This window comes from Halichoerus grypus, chromosome 4 (assembly GCF_964656455.1).
Source record: "Halichoerus grypus chromosome 4, mHalGry1.hap1.1, whole genome shotgun sequence".
Classification (NCBI taxonomy): domain Eukaryota; kingdom Metazoa; phylum Chordata; class Mammalia; order Carnivora; family Phocidae; genus Halichoerus; species Halichoerus grypus.
Window position 1 is genome coordinate 184,921,988 of NC_135715.1, and position 22,028 is coordinate 184,944,015.

The following is a 22,028-nucleotide window of genomic DNA, read 5'->3' on the forward strand; positions in this document are numbered from 1 at the left end:
TTTTGGCCTGCTTAAGAATAGGTCATTGAGGCAGATGGCAAGCCGTCATGAGACATTTTAAATAATTTGTTGCATTTCAAATTATTTTAATCCTATCAACTCTTAAAGATCGAAACGATATAGAAATGACTAGGCTTGAAGGTGAAACTTCCCCACAGTCAGGGTGGGGGCTGGGAAAAAGAACCATCCACACCTGGGCCACACAGTGTTTTTGTTTGCTTCACATTTGGATGGAGCAGTTTTGAGCTTTACCTTATTGCAGGGACCTCAAAGCATGGGTGAATTACACAGTTCTGCTCTGACTCAGTCCCCTGTCCTTTCCCCAGGGTTCCTGCCACCAGCCTTAGCAGACCTTCTAGTGATGTTTGCAGCACGAAGATGGTGGTCCAGGGTGGTGAGGAGACCCCTGTCTCAAGAAGATCCGAATGGCCTCTCCTCTTGGTAGACATGGAAAGTTAGGCAAGCTAAAGTTGTCTACATCGAAATTACCCGGCAGGGGGCCTGGTGGGACATCTCTTGAGCATTTCGTTATCTCTTATCTGGGGGCTCAGGTTGTTACCGGACACTGAGCAGAGGAAGGAGAGGAATTTCAGGTCCCAGGACCAATGAACAGGGACCAGAGGGGGAGGAACAACACCAATCTATTCCAGCCAGTAAAAACAATGGGGCCAACCAAACACCAAGGCCCGGCAAGGGTGGGATAGAGGGGGAGAGTCAGCCATCATTTCCTTTCAACTAGCTGCTTACTAATTTTTTTCTACTTTATTATTATTTTTTAAATTTTAATTCTAATGTAGTTAACATACAGCGTTATATTACTTTCAGGTGTAGGATACAGTGATTCATTACTTACTAATTTAACAAATTATTTCTTTCTTTTGGTGACCTAGAAGATGGAATCTTCCATTGTTATTGGCTTCATGATTATGTTATTTGGATGGTGTGTATTAGAGGAGTGAAGGAAACATTTGGAGCAAATGGGGCCCTTTATGCTCAGTATTGGAGAATCCACAATACCATTTTTGACAGAGCCCAATAATACTCCATGGTTATATTTAATGTAATCAAAGTCCTTAATAATGATGGTTGGGAGAGATAAGAAACACAGTTTTGGAAGCTAAATCTTTCAATGTTTTAGCAGATCTTTCAATCAGCAGAGCCTTCAACGTTTTATCATCTTTTCTAATAATTTCAATAACATTACTCTTAGAGTCCAAACTACATAAAAATGAATATGATTGAAAGGCCCCTGTAATCAGAGGGTGAGTGATTGAGTAAGGGTCACAGAGGGATGTATTGCACAAGTTACATGTCCGTTCAGAACACTGTTATTAGTTGGACATCGTGGCATCAAACTGGCTGTGGAGACATCCTTGACAAGTAGTCCTGTGCTGAGCTGGGGCATCAATCTGCCTGTTTCATTTCTTTGTCACACCCGGTTCTTTTCCCTTAGGCTTCCGTCACAAGCCTCTGGGTTGGCAGGTGCATGTTTGCCCCTCATACCCACTCTGAACTAAACTAAGTCAGCCCCAAGCAATATTACCTTGCACAGTGTCGGGGGGAGTGCCAGGCATCTCTTGTGAGTCTTCTTCACGATTTATTTGGGATGTTAAGTTGTCATTGGGCATTGAAGAGAGGAAGAAAAATCATTACAGGGTACAGAGACAGAGTGTCAGGGAGGAAAGCAAATGGTAAAAACACCCAAGACAGAAGCCCCAATGCCCCAGGGCAAGAGTTGGCCTGCTCTATGGGTGGGGAGCTGGTGTTTGGGCTCTAGGCTTTCCCCAAGGCCCTGGCAGTGCCCATAGTCCTTCTTGGAGAAGGCTGTGTGTGGTAGGTAGGCACATGGGATGGACCAGATTAACAAAAAGGTGGGACCCTGGGCTTCTAGACATGACCACAGGTACCCTGGGCTGGGGAGGCACAGGTGTCGGACAAAGTCTTCCCCTCACCTGGAGTGATCCTTCCTTCCTGGGTGGTTCTGGGGGGAGCCACAGCAGGGTCAGAAGGGCTGGATGGTTCGCCCGTGATCTCAGCACTGTGCTGTGTGGATGCGCTGGGCTCAGTGACACTGGGAGCACGGGGTGGGTGGCTCTGGGGTGGAGGCAGCAGCAGCAGCGTCTGGAGGGAGCTCTCGTCTGCTGGGTTGGCTGGAGTTTCGAGGAGGGTCAGCGCAGCTCTGTTCCATCCTCCGTAGGAATTGACAACTGGGATCGGTGAAGGAACATACATCAACACCCTGGCTACTCAGAATGATTAGGGAATTTCTTTGTACAAGACTTCCGGAGGGTTGGGGGCATGGAGTGATTCATCCTCCTCCAAGTGTGGAGAACTGATTCATCGCCAGCGTCAACTGTTTGTGGCCCCTTTCTATTCTATGTGTTTGATTTGGGCATTAGACCTCTGGTCTAATACTAAGGTCGTTTCACACATAAAGCTGAGTTTGACTTTGTACTCAGGGATTTAATTTTCTTTAGTTTTTCTTTAATTTTGGTTTCAGAATTTAGACAATTTTGTATAGTGTTATAATTTTAATACATGTCCCTGTTTTAATAAATAAACACATCACACCCCCCGTAGCAAATAAGATAAAATGTAAATTCCTTCACTTGGTGCATCCTTTCCACTCTGGTTTCTGCTCATTTCTGCAGAATGAGCTTCTGTGCTTCCCTGCCTCACACCCTATGATGGGCCACACCAACCTTCCTCCCCATCCTCAATCCTCCGGGCCCTTGGCTTTCTGCATGCGATTCCTTCCATGGCCAGGTTTCTCTTATGATTCTTTTCCATCATTTATTTCAGGAGTTGAGTTGTCTCAACCAGTGAACAGAAAAAGGAATTAAGGTAGGATTTTGAAGGGCCTAGAACAAAAGCACAGATCTGCAGATCCAGAAAGACGTATGAGCTCGGCTAGGTTGGGGGGCACTGCAGTATGTGGTGCCTCTGGCTCTCAGACGGACTTAGCGTGGCTTCTGAGAACCCAGTCCTCCCTGTGCCGCCCTGATGCTGCCGGGAGCACGGGCTCAAGTGCACCTATGCCGGCCGGGAGGGGCGCTTTTCTCTTTCCTTGCCCCTTTAGCTCAAGGAGGCATTTCTCCTTTGGGGGAGGAACTTCTTGCTGTCAACAGTGGTTACCCCACTAACAAAACGTCACAATGCAGTGTGATCTGCTGGTCCTCTTCCTGTTGTTCTCAGCTAAGTGAACCATGCGCTTTGGCCAAACTGTCCTTAAACCTAAAATGATCGTGTCACCTCTTCCTCTTTCCCTGGCTTCTTCCTTCCCAGCTCTGTCCTTGCTCTTTCTCCTGCTCTTTATTCATCCAGCTCGTACTCGTTCCCAGTGTGCATCACATTCTGCTTCCTTCTTCTACCCTCTCTCTGTCTTCAGCTCCCTCTCCTCTCTCCTCCAGCTTCACACTCTGCCTTCCACCTGTCCTTGTTTAAAAGAGGGATTGAAATCTCAGGCCCCGGTGCTAGGAAACCCAAGTAGGACAGCTGGCTCTGCTCTTAGCAGACAAGTAACTTTGGGAAAGTTATTCTGAGCTTTAATTTCTTCGTATGTCAGATGGGGATAATAACGACTTCACAGGATTGTTTTAAAGATGATATGAGATAATCATATAAAGAAAGTGCTTGGGACGATGCCTGGTACATAGTAAGTACTAAAAAAAAAAGATACTTATTGCCCATCCGTATTCATTTCTCTTCCCCTCTGGTTCTCCTTATCCTTCTGCCAGACTGAGTCTCTGCAACTGCATTTCCCTAGAGACTGTCCAGTGGGGTACACTGGACAACTTTCCCCCCACTTCATAGAATAGGTAAGACAGAAATTTGTCCTCTAGAAATTCATCTTAGAGAGCTGGAGCCAGAGGCAGCTCGTCCTGGCACACTGGTGAGTACACTCCCTATCTCCCCAGAGAACCCGGCACTCAAGTGCATAATTCCACGGGGCTGAAAGCCAACCCAAACTTTGAGGGTAGCAGCTTCTGGCATGCTTTTATAGCCCAAGGATATTCAAGAAGCCTCGTACCACTTCTGAAGCCCTTGAGAATCATCATCAGGTTGGGGTATTCACGCAGGTTAATTCGGCTGAACAGCATCTCCAGAAATGACAGATTGGAGGTCTTTTCCAGGTGGGTGAGGATGTTGTACACCACTCTGGGTACAGGGACCTGATTTCTACAGGCTTCCATGGATTCCTTAAAAAAGGGAATCGAGGATTATTATAAATGATTATAAAATGGAATGGAAGTTTATTATACACTTGTGGTTTTCTAAGTCATAGGAATGGTATTTTGTTCTGTTAAGAAGGAATTTAACACAAATGTACAAACTCTAACGTAGAAAAGTCACAGTTCCACATGTTTACTTTTAGAACTTCACATATATTTGGATTGTTAGTCATAGGAATAAATAACTTAGCCTTCTTTAAAATAAGTCTGCTTTGTGAACCTTATTTTAGGTACATTTGAAGGAAGAGAGAAATTTTAGGGAAGGAAAAGGGGAGTCAAAGGTTTTTACTGTGTAATTAATTCTCTAAGGCTCTGGGCAGAACTCTGTGGCAATGGACCAAGGAGTTGGTCACAAGTGGCAATTCTGCAATTGCTTGTTAGCCTCTGCTCTCTCTCTCTCGGACTTGGGATGGCCTGAATGGGTTCTAGCCACAGGGAAATCATCCAGCAAACTCCTCTTCATGAAAGGCTGGCCAAAAGGAGAAACATGGCAGGAGAGAATTGACTGCATAACACTTACTGAGCACCTACTACGCTAGTCCTTGCGTACATAGCAATGGATAAGATCGCCTTGGTGTTACCCATATTGAAGGAGGGACTCTGTCAGGTGCAGAAGATAGGCATTAAATAATAAACAAATTAAAGAAATGCCCAGTTGCTATTGAGAGAAGTGTTATGAAAGGAAAGCATAGATTTCTCTGAGAAATCGGTTAGATGAGTGGGTTAAGGAAGCCTCGCTGAGTAGTGACATCTGGGCTGTGACGTGAAGAGGGGTTGGAGCCAACCAGGCCGAGACTGGGAGAAGATCGTTCAACCACTGCTGCACTTCTCTGGGCCTGGGACTCAAAAAATGCATTAAAAACCCCAAAATTATAAAAGAATGCCATTTTTGTCCACACAGCCATATCTTCCAGTGCCTGCCTTGCTTCACATCTGAATGGACTATGTGCAACAAATTCTTGGGAATTGGGAGTGTACCCTTAGTGGGTTGAATGCTGTCACCCCTCCAAAAAGATATGTCCACTTGAACCCTGTGAATGTGACCTCATTTGGAAAAAGGGGACATTGGAAAAATTACATTTGCTGATGTAATTAAGTTAGGCTCTTGAGATGTCATTACCCTGGATTAAGGTGGGCTCTAAATCCCAATGACCAGTGTCCTTATAAAAGAAGAGAAGGAGAAAAGACAAGGAAAGGAAAAGGTGATGTCGAGATTGATGTGGAGATTGAAACAGCGATTGTAAGTGATTTTTCTACAAGCCCAGGACCACAAAGTGCTGCTGGTACCACCAGAAGTTAGGAGAGTCAGGGAACGGATTCTCCCTCAGAGCCTCGAGAAGGAACCAACCCTGCCAATACCTTGATTTTGTACTTCTGGCTTTGAAAACTGTGAGACAATACATTTCTCTTGTTTTAAGCCACTGGGGTTGAGGTCATTTGTATGGCAGCCCCTGTGACCCCGTCTTCCCCTGATAATGAACCTTTGGGACTAGGCCTTCCGAGCTCCAGAAGCCCTGGGGCCTGGGGTGTGAAACTTCAGTAATGGGGACTTCTTGGTGGGGGCTGGGCTGCCATGGGACAGTGGGCAGCGCGACTCACCCGGTATATCGTCTCTGTGATGAAGGAGCTGTCTCGGAGGCCTTCGAGGAAGGGAAATGGCTTGTATATGGCATAGGCAATCTCCAGCTTCTGGTATACGAAGTGCTGGAGAAGAGCCTCTTCTAAGGCCCTGGTCATGGTGAACATCCTATGAAAGAGGCATGAGAGGAGAGGAAAGACTCTGGGAACTTGGGGAGCTGCTCTTTGCGCTCAGTGGGCATCTTCAGACCAGCATCCTGGTACCAAAGGTCGTAGCCCTTGGGAGTCTGCAAAGCAACTCCTGCCTCAAAGCCTCATGGGCATAAGAGGCAATGACAATGCCCAGTGACCACGGGGGCAGAAAGTAACCTAAAAGATGATGCTGAAATCCCAAAGGGGCTGCTGGTAAACATAAGACAGATAGTCAAAATAGCTAGTATCTACTGAGTACTTCCTATGTGCTGGGCTTTGTTCTAAGGGTTTCACACGCAGCAACTTATCTGATCTTCACAAAACGCTTGCAAGATGGTTACTATGATTTTACCCATTATATTGTGAAGGACACCGAGACATAGAGTTGTTTACTAAGTTGCCCTAAATCGCACGACTTGGAAGTGGTAGAGGTAAACAAATTCCAACTCTCTGCTTCTAGGTTTATGGCCTTAAGTTCTAAGGTCCATGGCTATGTTGAACGGAGTTAAGGTTGCCTGGGCGGCAGCTTAACACAAACACTAGCAAAGCTTGTAAAAAGGGACCACCCAATAATGAGTAGAAAGATGAAAACCTGATAATATTTAGAAAATTTAGTAACCCACCTACAATCTTTGACACACAAGCAGGCCAAACATAAGCAGACATGAAAGATGTGAAAGACATGATTAGTAAAGGCAAAGTAACTAATTTATTATATGTATCAATTTCATATCTCAGAACAGACATGCACCTTTCCCATGCCCATGCAACATTTATAAAAATTAACCACTGATAGACCAGGAGAAAATATCCATGTTATAATAGGCAGAAAACACACAGATAACATTCCTGACAAATTGTCAAGAAAAGAGTACTAATAAAAAGTTCAACCATCCAGAGATATTTTTTTAAACAAAACAAACAGAGATCCCATCTTTCCAATTTCAGTTTGTGTATGACTGAAAATTAAACTATAAATAATGACTGTTTCCAGGATTAATCCCAGTGGTAGATTGAGCAGCCCTGCTCTCTCTACTCATTCCCACATCCTTTAAGTTTCACAGAAAAAAAGAAACATATTGTAAAAATAGAATAATCCATAATAGTACCGGAAAAGAAAAGATGTCATAAGAGGTCTATAATCGTGAAGAAATCCTGGAAGATTGAGAACAGGTGGAAGGGAAATCTAGCATCCATGATATAGACAGAATCCATCATACGGGGAAGAATACTGCAAAGATCAGCACAGAGCCAGAGAAAGCCAGAATGAACAGGTGGTAAGAAGAGCAAGTGGCCGTGGGGTTACATTTCGGATGATTAATTATACTACAGCATTCAGAACATAATATCCACCAGGTTCCTTATCCTTCATCTGTTATAATTCTCAAGAATGAAAGCAAGGCACAGAGAGGTTAAGTAACTAGCCCAAGGTTGGCAAAGCAGAGCTTGTCTGACTAAAGCCCCATTTTTCACTAGTGCATGATATTGGGTCTCATATGCTACTGTTCAGACTTTTATCAGGTAAAAGGAGTCTTAAAAACGAATAAACAAAAGACAAACATCCATGTAGAAAAAAAAGCAAAACACAAATAGGCAATTAAGTCAAGTGTGCAATAAATATATAAAAAACATGGCCATTCACTAGTAGTTGGGACAGTACAAAAGAAGACAACTTAATAATGTTTGCCTATCAAAATGTTCCACATAAAGAATAAAAGCAATAATCACAGATGCTCCTGGTGAAAATGTAAAAAGGTCCAAATGTTCTGGAGGCTAATTTAGCAATCAGGGTCAGATGCTCTAAAGTATATATTCCCTTGAGTCCCAAATTCCACTTCCAGGAATTTATTTCAAGGAAGCAATCATAAATGTGCTTCAAAAAATATATATAAAAAGTTCATGAAACACTGGAGAGGAAATTAAATGTTCTCTCCTTATTGTCTCTTTCCCACCAACTACCTCTAGTCACTTGCACAATGGATAATAAATGAGTTGCCCATTTGGGGCAGAGTGCAAAGCACAAAGCACAGAAGAGAAGAGTAGAGAGCAAATCTTGGTTCCATCCACAACAACAGGCTAGAACTTAGGGAAAGAAGAACTGAGCTGTGTCTCTGCTCCCCCACCACTCCCACGTCTGTCCCCCTTTTTCGGAGTCTCTGGTTAAATCCCACATTGCTCTCTATCTTTGGAAGACAATATTTTACAAAGAGAGAGGCTCACAATTTCAATAGTTGGGTTCCACCCTGTAGCTGCTGCCAGGAAATCAGCTATCAGAGCCCAATCACCAAAAAGAAAGAATAAAGCAGCTGAGACAAAAACCCACCTGGATGCTGGGTCAGCCACCTGCTCGTACCCCTTTCCCGGTCCAGGGGCTGGGCCAGGGATCACTCCCGGAAGACTGAGAGAACAGCAGGGAGATGCCAGTGGGTGAAACAGGAAGTCTGTGCTTTGCCACATGCAGAGAGGGCCAGGCTTCCGGAGAAAAGAAAAGTGAAAGTATTTGGAGCAGATCGTGCAGGAAGCTGAAGACAGTGCCTGCTGCCTCCCTCCATCTCCGTCCAGACACTTGTGAGGTTCCCGGGGCATTGGGGGGAGGTGGAGGGTGGTGCCTTCTGGACCAGCCTGGGGAGGGGTGTGCAGAGGGGAGGAGGCAGAGGGGTCCAGCCCCAGGGGCCACGGGAGGGAAATGGGAATCTACCATCTATGTGCTTCCCTACCCACTTCTATTTCCCCAGGACTTGTTCTTCTTCTGTACTTTTGGGGGGATGAAAATGTTCCCACACTGAAGTGGGGTGATGGTTATACAACTGAATAAATTTACTAGAAATCATCAAACTTTAAAAAACAAACAAAAACCAAAGGGGAGGGGAGGTGACTCAGAAATGCCCAGAATTTGTCAGGATAAAATTATTGCCTAAGAAAGTTGAGATAAAAGGGAACCTGAATATAATCTGAAATCACATAGAGGTAGGCAGATCTCTGGGCAGGAAAGTGATCAGGGGCCAGGCAGGCATTTGGGAGCCGGGGATGTGAGGAAGTCAGGTCTAAGGCAGAGCTGGGGCCAGGAGAAGACTCGAGAACAGCCACTTGCAGGATACCCCCTCCACACACCCTTTAAAAATTCCTTATGTACATTTGCGTGGAAGGTCTGTGAGAACACAGGAATCTGTTTAACGTTATTTAAATCAGTAATTCTCAAATGTGTTCTACCCATGAGTTCCCCTTACCAGGACACCCATGCTTTTTCCTTAGGAAAAAAAAAGATGGGAGAAAGGATTCTGGGGTCTAAGAAGCCTTGAAGCCAAGGCTCACGTGCTCAAGTGAGAGCCCTTCCATGCTTGCCATGGAGGCACCAGCACACCTGAGTATTTTCTAGAGCAACAGGCTCAGCCCTGGTGTGGGAAGGTCACCACTGTAAGAATGACAGAAGCATAGGAGCCTCAGGAAGCCCATGGTAATGGAGGGAGGCCCAGGACACAACGTGATACTCCCAGCCGAGGAGAAGGTTCTGTGGTGCTCGGTAGCCCACAGCACTGTGCGGGGCAGGGACGTGGGCAGCGAGAGGGATTCAGACCATTTTGTACAATTGTCACACTTCATTTACCTGAAGCCCTCCACTTGCCCTGGAAGACCCCCTCATGGACACTGGACATCCCAGCCTGGAACCAAGAATCTCCTCCTTTAGACCTGCCCAAAGATAGATTAGGCAAAGACACCGAAAAAAAAAAAAAAAAAAAAAAAAAAAGCAGGAGTGGAAACATAATGCCAGATCGGACAGAAATGATTAAACTAGAAAAAGATGTGAATAAAGATAAAAGATGTTTCTATCTCAGCCACGCATGCTTGAGAATACAGTAATAATGGGAAAACTTCCGCTGTTTATTTCAATGACACATGTACTGAGAATTTACTAAAATTAGGTATAATTCCTTTTTAGCTCAATTTTATTGAGGTATAAAATGCATTCATCTTAAAGTGTACATTTAACTCGATGAGTTTTAACAAATGTAATCATAATTACAGTTAAGATATAGATCATTTCCATCATTCCAGAAAGTTCCCTCGTACCCTTTGCAGATAACCTCCTCCCCAACCCCAGCATCAGGCAACCATGATGTGCCTCCTATTACTACAGATTCTTTTTACTGGTATCAAAGTTTTACATAAATGAAAACATACAGTAGGTGTATTTTGATGTGTGGCTTCTTGGGGTCGTCATAATGCTCTTGAGATTCACCTCTGTTGTTGAGGGTCAATAATTTATTCCTCTTTAGCCGGTGTGCTGGCCAGCTCTTGTTCATCCTGTCCAATCACCATGATGTCACCAATGTAATTGATCAGTGTGATGTTCTACGGGATGTCCAGGTGATCCAGATCTCTTCAGACTATATTATGACAAAGGGCAGGTAAGTTAATATAACCCCAAGACAAGACTGTAAATGAATGTGCCTATCTGTCATGCAGGAACTAAAACTCTTTCTGATCCTCCTTTCCAATGGAAAGAACACATTTGCCAAATCAATGGCCACATCCCATGTACCTGAGGTCCGTGGAATGACCTGGGCTGGGGGTCTTACTGCCCAGACTGCTTATTTTCTTATCCCAGTCTTTGGCCATCCTGTAAATTCTGAGAGTGACCCAATATATGTCTAAGAAATTGATTTTTCTGCCTGAGTTAGTCAGTGTCAGTTTTGATCACTTAAACCCCAAAACTTCAACTGATTAAAAGTTGGTACCAGAGAATGAATTGTGGGCAATGAATCTGCACAGAAATATGCTCAAACTGAGTTTGGTTATCTGACCTACCTGCACATAAACGTAGTGGACATCCCATTAGTGTTCAAAGATGGGAGTTTGGTAGACTTTGGCAAACAGGGGCAAAGTAACACATTAACTTCTAGCACTGGATTGTGATTAGGACTCTACATTTCACTCCCAGATTCCAAGTGCCAGATCTTAGCACACTTAGCAAAATGGAGAGGAATTTTCCAGGTAGAAAGAAAGCATTGACTGGCCTTCAGAGATTCCCACCTCCTTGGCCTAAATCTGGGTGGGAAAACAGAGACAGGACGGAGGCCAGAATCTTCTTATCCCACGGGTCATACGGAAGAAAAAGAAAAAGAAAACAACTCTGCCCCTGTGTTAGGAACCAGCGACTATCCGATGGGCATAGATGGTCTTGGTCCAGGATCTGTTATCTCAGGGAGATTGGTTCTCTAGTGAACGTAGAGAAAAACAAGACATGTGGGAGATACAAGCTAAAATTCCAGCCTATTGTTATCTGGGCTAATGCATGATATTGCAAACTAGGGCTTTCTTGTAAACTTGACGGGACTTCCCCTGAGGAATGCCAAAGACCTTGTGCTTCCAAGCAAAAGAAGCTGGCACATTTATGTCACTGTCCCGCTGAGTGGTGGCCTGGGTCTGCCTGCTGCTTAAGGGCAGGAAGAGGAGAGAGAGAGGAGACACCACAGCGGGTTCTTGTAGTCTGTGCCAGGCCTTATCCGGGCCACTGTGCCCCATGAAGAGGACAGCCATGCCCAGCAGAGGCTCAGCTTCACAGCCCATTTGCCCCACAATGTGAGAGAGGGAGAGACAAAGGACGGGCAGTGGGTGGTGACAGGCAGTCCCAGGTGTGCGAAGCACCTGGTAGACACGCAGACCCCACCCACTGGGAAGATGTCCTCATCAATATCCCCAAATCTGGAATCTGTCCCAGCCAGATGGATGTTCACTTCTTTGGAGGAAAGAAAGAGCAGAAGTGGGCAGAAGGGTAGAAATCTCTGGCCCTCTATACTTGGCAAACAGATTTGTGCAAATTTCTAGCACATCTATAACGAGCCAGATGAAGCAGGATTCGGTGGAATATACTTTGGAAACATCCTGCTTTGCTTCTGGTTCCCCAGACCTTGCCTGCTTTGGCCATTGCTCTGAGCGAGGCCCTGGATTCTGCAGATGCCCTGGCTCTCATTTGCCTGTCTTGGATCCACTGTCCTACCTGGATTTCTAGTCCTCCAGTTTTGTTTATTTTATTTGCGCTTTGCTCCCGTTTCTTTTTCTTCCAACTTTATGCTGACACGGTGTGTTCTTGTAAGTTGCTTTAAACCCTTTACAGAATGAAGGCCGGCTATGTGTGAAAAAAATTCTGTACAAACATAAATGTGATGTACTTGGTAGCTAGCATCCCATTGTCCTTTGAGGTCTAGGTAATGTCAGTTCCAAACCCTTTCCCCAGCCCGTGGGAAGCCTGTCACCCCGATTTCAGGGACGAGTTGAAGCTCAGTTTTTTCTAATCACTCTGGCTGCATTTGTAAAGTGCCCAGGAATTCAAGAAAACTTAGAATGGCACACCAAGCCTCTCTGGTCAAACTTGGCACTTCCCTTGGGTTTCAGGAGTGGGGAGTTTTCTCAGGCCTTTGGCTGCTTTCCAGCAATTTGAGGAACATCTTCCCCACCTCATAAGGCTGAGTATTTCAGCTCTGCTCAGCCCTGTGTCCAGTCCAGGCTGGGTACTGTGCCCGGCCGGATCTGAAATGTCTGGCTTTCCTTCTTTCCTTCTCACAACCACCTGAGCAGAGAGAGGCAGGGGCAAACCTGGGGTTCACTTCCTGCCCCCACACACTCTGCCCCCTCACCGCGAGGCAACCTGGATCCATTTGAGTGAAATCAACCTTGCTGCACTCTTTCCTTTGCACGAACAGTGACCTGTCTGCCGTGGAGACTGAGCTGGCCCTGCTCGTCCTCCCCGGGCCTGAGAACCGCCTGAGAGATTGGGCACAGGGCGACCTCGTGTTGGTACAACCACATCACGCTGTTCAGCGATTTCACTTTTACCCTTCGGGTGCCACACAGGACACATCAACCAATTGGTAGACTTTCACCTCAGAGCTCCGGGGAGGCACAAAGGCAGTAAACGTCTGCTCAAGGTTGACCCTGGGCCAGCTCCATGACCCCGTGGGGCTGGCAGTGGCAGATGGTGGGTAGAGGCAGCCAGCTCAGCCGCGGGTCGGTCCTCACCTCCTGTCCTCGATCCCCAGGTCGGCGTCTACGCTGGTTATTTCTGTCTTGCCAGACTCATTCCACAGGTATATGACAGAACAAGATTACACATAAATAAATACTGGGGAAATCAGATTTCTTAAATCACAGCAGATTAGCAGCCAGGGAAACTTGGAGACATGTTGACTCATGTCATTTTCTTATTTCCTTGCAAAAGCCATGCAGATGGACTGGCATGGGCAGAACTCCCTGGTTCTCTCGAGGCCTCGCTGCAGGGTTCCATGATTCCCAGGCCCTACGAATCCTCTCATTCCCCCCACGCCTCCTTTCTCCCTACCCCAGCCCCCAAAAGACAACTCTGCCCAGAAAAGTTTCTTTTAGAAAAAGTAACGTTGAAATTGGATGCCTGTTGTCAAACTTCTGGTTTCTGGGCAGCTGGTGGTTAGTTCTGCTCAGAGCTCATCTAAGCAGGGCATCTGAACACCAACGAGTTACAGGAAGTGAAAGCAGACCCAATACTGACAAATGCAACTAGGGGGGGAGGGAGGCGTTGCTTTATCTGTTCCGGGGTGTTACACATTTGACTAGGGAAGGAGGGAATTTGTCTTCTAAAAACACAAGACAAAGACTTCAACACATTCTTGTTAGAAATGAAAGCAACGTAAAAGTGTATGGAAACCCCCTAACCCAGACTCCAGTGCTGGCCGGGCCCCAACAAGGCACCCGCATTGCTATCAGCAGCGGCAGAAGGTAGGTCCTCAGCACCCAGCACTCTCACTCCTGGCAGCCAAGGATGCAGCCCACAGCTGCTCCTCCACCTGGTCCCGAGAGATGGGAGATGAGCAAGCTTGAGTCCAGCCAGGCCTTGGCCTCCAGGCAGGGAAACGAAGGCACTGAGAAGTGAGGGTGGAGTAACGCTGACCTCATAAAATGAGCTGGGAGGGGCTGCCTTTTCTTCTATTTTCTGGAAGAGATTGGAGGGGACTGGTATCATTTTTTCTTTAAATGTTTTGTAGAATTCACTAGTGATACCACCTGGGTCTGATGCTTTCTTCTTTTGAGGTCTATTTTTTTTTAAGATTTTATTTATTTATTTATTTGAGAGAGAGAGAGAGCCCGTGCGTGTATGCACACACACCCATGAGTGAGGGGTGGGGGGGTAGGGGGTGGGGTGGTGGTGGGGGGAAGGGCACAGGGAGAGGGAGAGAGAGAATCTCAAGCAGACTTCACGCTGAGCGAGGAGTCTGATGTTGGCCTTGATCCCACAAACTTGAGATCATGACCTGAGCCTAAATGAAGAGTCAGGTGCTCAAATAAGCCACCCAGACACCCCTTTTGGAGGTCTATTAATCATTGATTCAATTCTTTTAATAGATATAGGTTATTCAGGTGATTGTTTCTCCTTGCGTGAACTTTGGTAGTTTGTGTCTCTTAAGGAATTTGTCTGTTTCATCTTCTATCAAATTCTTCGTCATAGTTTTCCGTGGTATTACTTCTCTATCTTTTTAAGGTCCATGGGATTAGTAGTGATGACCCCCTCTTTCATTTCTGATATTAGTAATGTCTGTCTTCCTCTCTTTTACTTTGTTAGCTTTTCTAGAGGTTTATCAATTTTATTGATTTTCCCAAAAAATCACCTTTTGACTTCATTGATATTCTCCGGTGTTTTCCTGTTTTCAGTTTCATTGACTTCTACTCTAATTTTTATGATTTATTTTTTTCTGCTTGTATTAGGTCTGTTTCTCTTTTTTCTTTAGTTTCTATAGGTTGAAGCTTAGATTATTCATTTAGATTTTTCTTCTTGTCTAATATGTGCATTCAATGCTGTATATTTTCCTCTAAGCCCTGCTTTTGCTACATCCCATAAATTTTAATAAGTTGTGTTTTCATTTACATTTAGCTCAAAATATTTTATAATTTCTCTTGATATTTCTTCTTTAACTCTAGAAGTGTGCTCTTTAATTCCAAGTATTTGTGGGAATTTTCCAGCTATCTGTTATTTCTACTTTTATTTCATTATGCTCTGAGAACATATTTTTAAATGATTTCTATCCTTTAAAATTTTTTAGAGTGTGTTTTATAGTCCAGAATATGGTGTATTTTAGTAAATATTCCATGTGAGCTTGAGGGGTATGTGTATTTTGTTGTTGTTGAGTGGAATATTCTATCACTGTCAACTAGATCAGGTTGATTGATGGTGCTGTTCAGGTCAACTATATTCTTACTGATTTTCTTCCTGCTTGATCTATTAATTACTAAAATAGGGGCATTGAAGTCTCCAACAATTGTAGGGGATTTGTCTATTTCTCCTTGTAGTTCTATCAATTTTTGGATCATGTACTTCGATGCTACTTTGTTAGTTGCATGCACGTTAAGGATTCCATGTCTTTCTAGAGAAACTGACCTCTCTATCACTATGTAATGCTCCTTTTTAGCTCTGACAATTTTCCTTATTCTGAAGTCTGCTTTGTCTGAAATTAATATAACTATTACAGCTTTCTTTTGATTAATGTAGGCATGGTAAATCTTTCTCCATCCCTTCACTTTGATTCTACCTGTGTTTTTATGTTTCAGGTGGCTTTCTTATATACAGCATACAGTTGGGTGGTTTTTTTGTTTTGTTTTTTTTCACTCTATTGATCTTTGCCTTTTAATTGTTATATTGAGATCATTCACACTTAGAGTATTTGTGTAGTTGGATTAATATCTACATGTTTTTACTCATTATTCTTGTCTTTGATCCTACTCTTTCTTCTTTTCTTTTTCTGCCTTTTATGGTTTTAATTGAACATATGGTTTTATGACCCCATTTTATCTTCTCCCCTAGCATATGAATTATGTTTCTTTTAAAACATTTTTAGTGCTTTCCCTAGAGGTTGCAATATATATTTACAACTAGTCATATCTGTTAGTCATTTATTTACTTATTTATTTTTACTTTGCTTGATACCATTTATTTTCTTCATATCCATGTTTTCAAATTACACTATCCTGCTTCATGGGAGATGCATGCATCTTATAACAGAATGTCACAGACTTCTCCCTCCTGTCTTTATCAACATTGCTGTTGTCATTTTGCTAATCCAAATACTCTCATCACATAGTTGTTATTATTACTTTGAACAAACAGCTATCTCTTAGATCATTTGAGAATGGGAAATTAGTGAGAACTCCAAAAGCTAGCTTTTGTTTGTATAGATTATATCAATTGATATTTGCCATATTAGGAATTAAAACCTTGAGCACTTAAATATTTATTTGTTCATTGAAAAAAATAATGAACTCATTACCTGCTAATATAAATGACATATTTTATGAAAAATAACTGTGTTTTCTAAAAGAAAGTAAATTAGTAAGAAGATTAGCAATGCTTTATATTTTCACAGATCTCTTTAATAGTTGGCCCAGTAGAAGACAGCTGGATTCTCCTATTGGCTCTGCATTCAATCCTTGGTGATACCAGAGAACATGTATTCCCTGGGGAATTCCGCTATACATGTGTGACAGGACAAGAGAGAAAAAGGGTTAATAGTATCTTAGTACTATTATGAAAACTGTTTCGACCCTGGTCATACCTGAAAGGGTCTTACATAATCCCAGGGGTCCCTGGACCATACTTTGAGAATCACTATTTTAAAATAATTTTTGAGGGGCATCTGGGTGGCTCAGTCAGTTGAGCTTCTGCCTTGGCTCAGGTCATGATCTCAGGGTCCTGGGAAGGAGCCCCGCATCGGGCTCTCCATTCAGTGGTGAGTCTGTTTCTCCTTCTCCCTCTGTGATCTCTCTCTCTCAAATAAATAAATAAAATCTTCTAAAAATTTTAAAAAAATAATTTTTGAGATGTGCTTTTGTTTTCAAATAAAATTTATGGGTTTTAGACATCACTATTTTAACGGGTTTTGGTGATGCCTTCCACTTCTTTTATAACAAAATTTTGCTGGTTTTGTTTTCTTAATTAACTTTGATTTCTTAATTCTTTTATTGTAGTACATCATCAAATAATTTGTCCTAGAGAGTGTGTCAGTAAGAATGGAGTAGATTATTCTATTGCAACAACGATTCCAAAATCTCAGTGGGTCATTGGCCTCTGCTTCAGGGAACCCTCACCTTGGATTCTGTCTTTGGCTGATGAGTAGCTGCCATCTGAAATGACATCTGAAGTGACAGCCACTGTAACAGAGGAGAAGTGAGCGTGGCTAATCAGGGGTTAGCTTGGAATTCTGCCAAAGTGATACCTATCAGTCCAAGGAGGCAGGGAGATGCAATCTTACCTTTGCCCAGAAGTAAAGAGCATGGCATTGAAAATTGTGTGACCGAGACGCCTGGGTGGCTCAGTCGGTTAAGCATCTGCTTTCAGCTCAGGTCATGATCCCAGGGTCCTGGGATCGAGACCCTTGTTGGGCTCCCTGCTCAGCGGGGAGCCTGCTTCTCCCTCTTGTCCTGCCTCTTCCCTCCCCTTGTTCTTTCTCTCAAATAAATAAATGAAATCTTAAAAAAAAAAAAAATCAAAATTGTGTGACCAACACAGATGGTGCAGGAGTGAAATATTTTCTGAGCCCTTGCACAACTATTTGTTTTAATTGAAGTTTGGTTGACACACGATGTTACATTATGCTCTGCTCAGCACAGTGCACCTTGCACAAGTATCTTGCTTTCACACATGAATAACTGAACAGGGTGTATACTTTTTAGTCATTTCCTTTTACCTCTGAATCTATAGATTTGCATAACTGTTTTAGACATTTATGGTTTCAAGTTTAGTTGGTTGTTCCCCCTCCCCCTTTTTTACCCGCTATGTTCTGGGAAAGTTCTCTTCTTATTTACAACCATTTTAACTAACCTTTTTTTCTTTTCTTTTTTAATTTTAGCAACCATTTTAAATTTCCAGGCCTGCTGTCTTATTATCTGATCTTTTCTTCATGTCATCCTGGACAAAATATATTCTCCTATCCATACCACAATATACTTGTTTTTTGGAAACTCTTTTCTGTCCCCAGCACTATTTCTATGTATGCTGGGGTAATTTTTGTTCTTTGCTCATCTGGGTTCCACTCCTTCCTGTGATAGGTTTGCACAAATGCTTGTGGCTTCTTCTTTGTTCCTACTTAAGGGCGAGGCACTCAAGAGCTCGTTTTCAACTCCATTTAATGAGATGGGCTTGAAAACCTGTGGTCTTGGCTGTATGAATCCCAAATGCCTGAGGGTGAAGGCCTTTTTTTTTTCTGAGTCATCTGTATTTTTCTTAAGAAGCAGCCTCTAGTCTCTTGCCTGGATGCGGGTGCGCTGCATGGGGGCGTCAGAGGGGAGCAAATCATTTAGTATTTTGCCTTTCAATTAATCCTGCTGGCCTACGCTTGCGTCTCCCTCCCAGGCCCCACTGCCTCTCAGGGGCTGCAGGACATCCTGGACCCTTTCCTCGCACCTGGGACCCTTGGCCACCAGCGATAGCAGTTAGCACTCGGACTGCTTTTGCTCTTTCAGACTTTGGTTTCAATTTCTCACCTAACTCCCTTCCCTCAGCTATAGTGCCTTTAATTCCTTTACTCTCATTTTAGGGAGCCCTCTAGTCTGAGGGGAGCAAAGCACTTGTCTTGGGTCAACTATCTTTAACCAGAAGTCTTTTTCTTTTTTAAAGGAATTCAGGGAAGGAATGGGTTTCATTCTGTTCTAATCCATATGTATAATGGGAAGTCCCAGTGACCCTCTTAATATGGGATAGAAAAATCTTACAAGTGTTTACACCTTTTAGAATTATAGAGAAGTTTATCAAGACATTATCAGCCAGGGGAATCATTTATCGAGCAAGAATCAGAATTACAAAGCTTTTTGCGTTTAAAAATTACTTTTCCCAGGCTTGGCCATAATGTTTGGAATCCAGGGGTCTTACAGGTCTCCACGTATAGATAACACTTACATGGGCAGGTTTAGATGCAGAACGAGTCATACTTTTGAATATACACACATGTCTGCATATTAGACCAGAGAAAAACACATATTCTTGTGACTGTTAATTGAAACCTTACGGGAGGGGCATCTTTGACCTAACTTTACCATGTGGGATGCGATTCTTGCCCCTGCAGTTGCAGACGGGTGCGAGAGATCTACCTCTTGTACACCTTCCTTGAGATTTTTTCTATTTGTTGTTCACTAAGGAGATTTGCTGCTCAATTGTTCTACACACTCACACACATGTCTTATTCAAGCTTCTCCAAATCCTATAAATGGATACTATTACTACTCCTGTGTCACATCAGGCAACTGAATCTCAGAAAGTTGGCCAAGGTTAGTACAAGTGAGAAGCACAGCCAGGATTTGTCCTCAAGATAATCTGCATCCAGAGCGGCACTTGCCTTTATGCAGGCTCATTATGAAATACGGGCAAATGGAACAGGCTTTTGCAAAACTATACCTTACCGTACTTGTTTATGACACCACACAGTGGGGTCAATGAACACTCTGGAATAACCAGGAATGATCTTGCTCTGTCTAATAGAGGCAAACAGATTAGGGAACATGTTAGACAGGAGAAGGTGAGGCAAAGTTCTTAGAGGTGATACCCAAGGTATTCTTGAAGAAGAGTAGGATTTTTTTCTAGGCAGAGAATATTTAGTTTAGAATTCTGCGTACAGGATACGGTGCAGCAGAATAGCATTCATTACATGGTTTCATCTAAGTCCTTGATTTTGAGAGAGAGAGAACATGAGCGGAGGGAGGAGCAGAAGGAGAGGGACAAGTAGACCCCACACTAAGCCTGGAGCTTGACGTGGGGCTCGATCTCACCACCCGAAGATTATGATCTTAGTCGAAATCAAGAGTTGGCCGCTTAACCGACTGAGCCACCCAGGTGCCCCAACTGTCAGTAATTTGAATCATGTAATATACAATGGAATCTCAAGAAACACACCAGACAGAACAGGATGAAGGGAAAGAACCCTGGGGCACAGTTCGAGAGACCTTTTCTGCCTTGATGCCAGTTCATATGTGCCACATGTATTCTTTTAACTGCAGAAAATACTTCCTAATATAGGCGAAAACAAAATTAAGTGACTTTACAACCATAGTGACTGAAATTTTGAGGTATGACGATACTTACGGTCTACAAAGGTATAGAGAAAAACTCTCGGGAAATCTTGGCAGGACCGTAAACTAATCAATCATTTTGAACAAGAACTTAGCAACTTGAAAGTTTGAAGGTAGTATACCTAATTACTCTACAATTCACTTCTAGGTACATAAGCTAAAGAAATTCTTGTTATGTGCACATAAGGAGATATAAACAAGGATGTTCACCAAAATACTGCTCATAATAACAAAAAATTGGAATAGACCTAAACATTTACCAGTAACGGATTAATAGGTAAATATTGTCTATATTTATATAAAATATTATTACACAGCAATTAAAGTGCACTGATTTGACTTAAAAATATCAATATGGACACATTATAAATACAATGATACATGGAAAAAGGCAAAAAAAATCAGGCATACCTTGTTTATAATAAACCTTGCTGTTCAGTGGTAGATTCTGTAATATTATCTTAGTTGGTTTTTATTTTTTTTGTCTGTGAACTTCTTTTAAGAACAGTCTGTGTTAGTCAGGATTCTCCAGAGAAACAGAAAAGACAAAATGTGTATGTGTATGTGTGTGTGTGTGTGTGTGTGTGTGTGTGGCATGTGTGTGTGTAAAAGAGATTTATTATAAGGAATTAGCTCGAGGGCACCTGGGTGGCTCAGCTGGTCAAGCGTCTGCCTTCAGCTCAGGTCATGATCCCAGGGTCCTGGGATTGAGCCCCGTGTTGGGCTCCCTGCTCAGCAGGGAGCCTGCTTCTCCCTCTACCCCCTGCTCATGCTCTCTCTTGCTATCTCTCTTTCTCAAATAAATAAATAAAATCTTAAAAAAAAAAAAGAAATTAGCTCACATGAATATGGATCCTGGCAATTCCAAAATCTGCCATGTGGACTAGCAGTCTGGAGCCGCAGCAGAGTTGATGGTGCAGTTCCAGTCTGAAAGTGGCCTATTCGTGAATTTCTTCCTACATGGAGACGTCAGTCTTTTTTTTTTTTTTTTTAAAGATTTTATTTTATTTATTTGACAGAGACACAGCGAGAGAGGGAACACAAGCAGGGGGAGTGGGAGAGGGAGAAGCAGACTCCCCGCTGAGCAGGGAGCCCGATGTGGGGCTCGATCCCAGGACCCTGGGATCATGATCTGAGCCGAAGGCAGACGCTTAAGGACTGAGCCACCCAGGTGCCCCAGTGTTTTAGTTCTATTTGGGCCTTCGACTGATTGGATGAGGCCCACATTACAGAGGGTCTGCTTACTCAAAGTCCACCAATTTAAATGTTAATCTCATCCCCAAATCCCCTCCAAGTTGACACATAAAATTCACTATCACAGTATCATATCAATTCCTGTAAAGCTGTTAACACTTTTAAATTCACTGTTTTCCCTAGAAGGTTCAGGTAAAAATCTTTCTTTGTGGTTTTGATTACCACAGTGTGAACTCTTTCACTGCTGTGTCTTTCTTAAGCTAAGTGTCTTCTTCTACTTCACCCTTGATTACTCTCTCAGTAAATACATTCCATTCATTCTGGTCCTTCCACAAGAACACTACTGGATGCATATTGGCTCTCCCTTGACTATCTTTCATGTCTAAAATCATCCACTCACCACAGACCTCTTGGAAACTCAGTTTTCGTATTGTGTCTTTGTTTCCAGGATGTTCACAGGCAACCAGAACCCAGAAGACCAAACCCCAGAGGAGCAGGTTTTCTACGAGTTTATTTTTAGGCTCTTCAAAGAGAATAAGGTGGAGATTGCGAGTGCAATAAATAAGCCATTTCCTCTCCTTATGGGCCTCCGAGACCGTGGCTTTATCCCCGAGAACAAGTATCAAGTAAGTGAGGAGATTTCCTTCTGGTACCCAGCTCCACTGATGTTATGCCAGACTGCAGGGTGTAATGAATCGGCCCAGAGGCCTTCTGTGGGTGGAGACCGCCACCATCCTATAAGTTAGGAGGTGA

At 43.4% G+C, this 22,028-nt stretch overlaps 2 protein-coding genes across 18 annotated transcripts in view; one reads left to right on the forward strand and one right to left on the reverse strand.

Moving 5' to 3' along the window:
• Nucleotides 1-8,459, reverse strand: part of SP110 (SP110 nuclear body protein) — a 41,352-nt gene extending 32,893 nt beyond the window's left edge. For 5 of the 7 annotated variants that reach the window (XM_078071432.1, XM_078071433.1, XM_078071430.1 and 2 more), the window contains exons 1-5: nt 8,326-8,459; nt 5,832-5,979; nt 4,031-4,199; nt 1,953-2,207; nt 1,544-1,588 (exon numbers count right to left, since the gene is read on the reverse strand). In XM_078071432.1, coding sequence (XP_077927558.1) covers nt 1,544-1,588; nt 1,953-2,207; nt 4,031-4,199; nt 5,832-5,979; nt 8,326-8,459 — 751 coding nt within the window. The remainder of the gene's footprint in view (nt 1-1,543; nt 1,589-1,952; nt 2,208-4,030; nt 4,200-5,831; nt 5,980-8,325) is intronic. The other 2 variants (XM_078071431.1, XM_078071436.1) reach the window with 2 other exon arrangements.
• The window catches only part of LOC118546997 (nuclear body protein SP140-like protein), a 62,391-nt gene continuing 48,791 nt past the window's right edge, over nt 8,429-22,028 (forward strand). For 5 of the 11 annotated variants that reach the window (XM_078071422.1, XM_078071424.1, XM_078071427.1 and 2 more), the window contains exons 1-2: nt 13,758-13,901; nt 21,724-21,901. In XM_078071422.1, coding sequence (XP_077927548.1) covers nt 13,795-13,901; nt 21,724-21,901 — 285 coding nt within the window. In that variant the 5' untranslated portion in view covers nt 13,758-13,794. The other 6 variants (XM_078071428.1, XM_036110134.2, XM_078071426.1 and 3 more) reach the window with 6 other exon arrangements.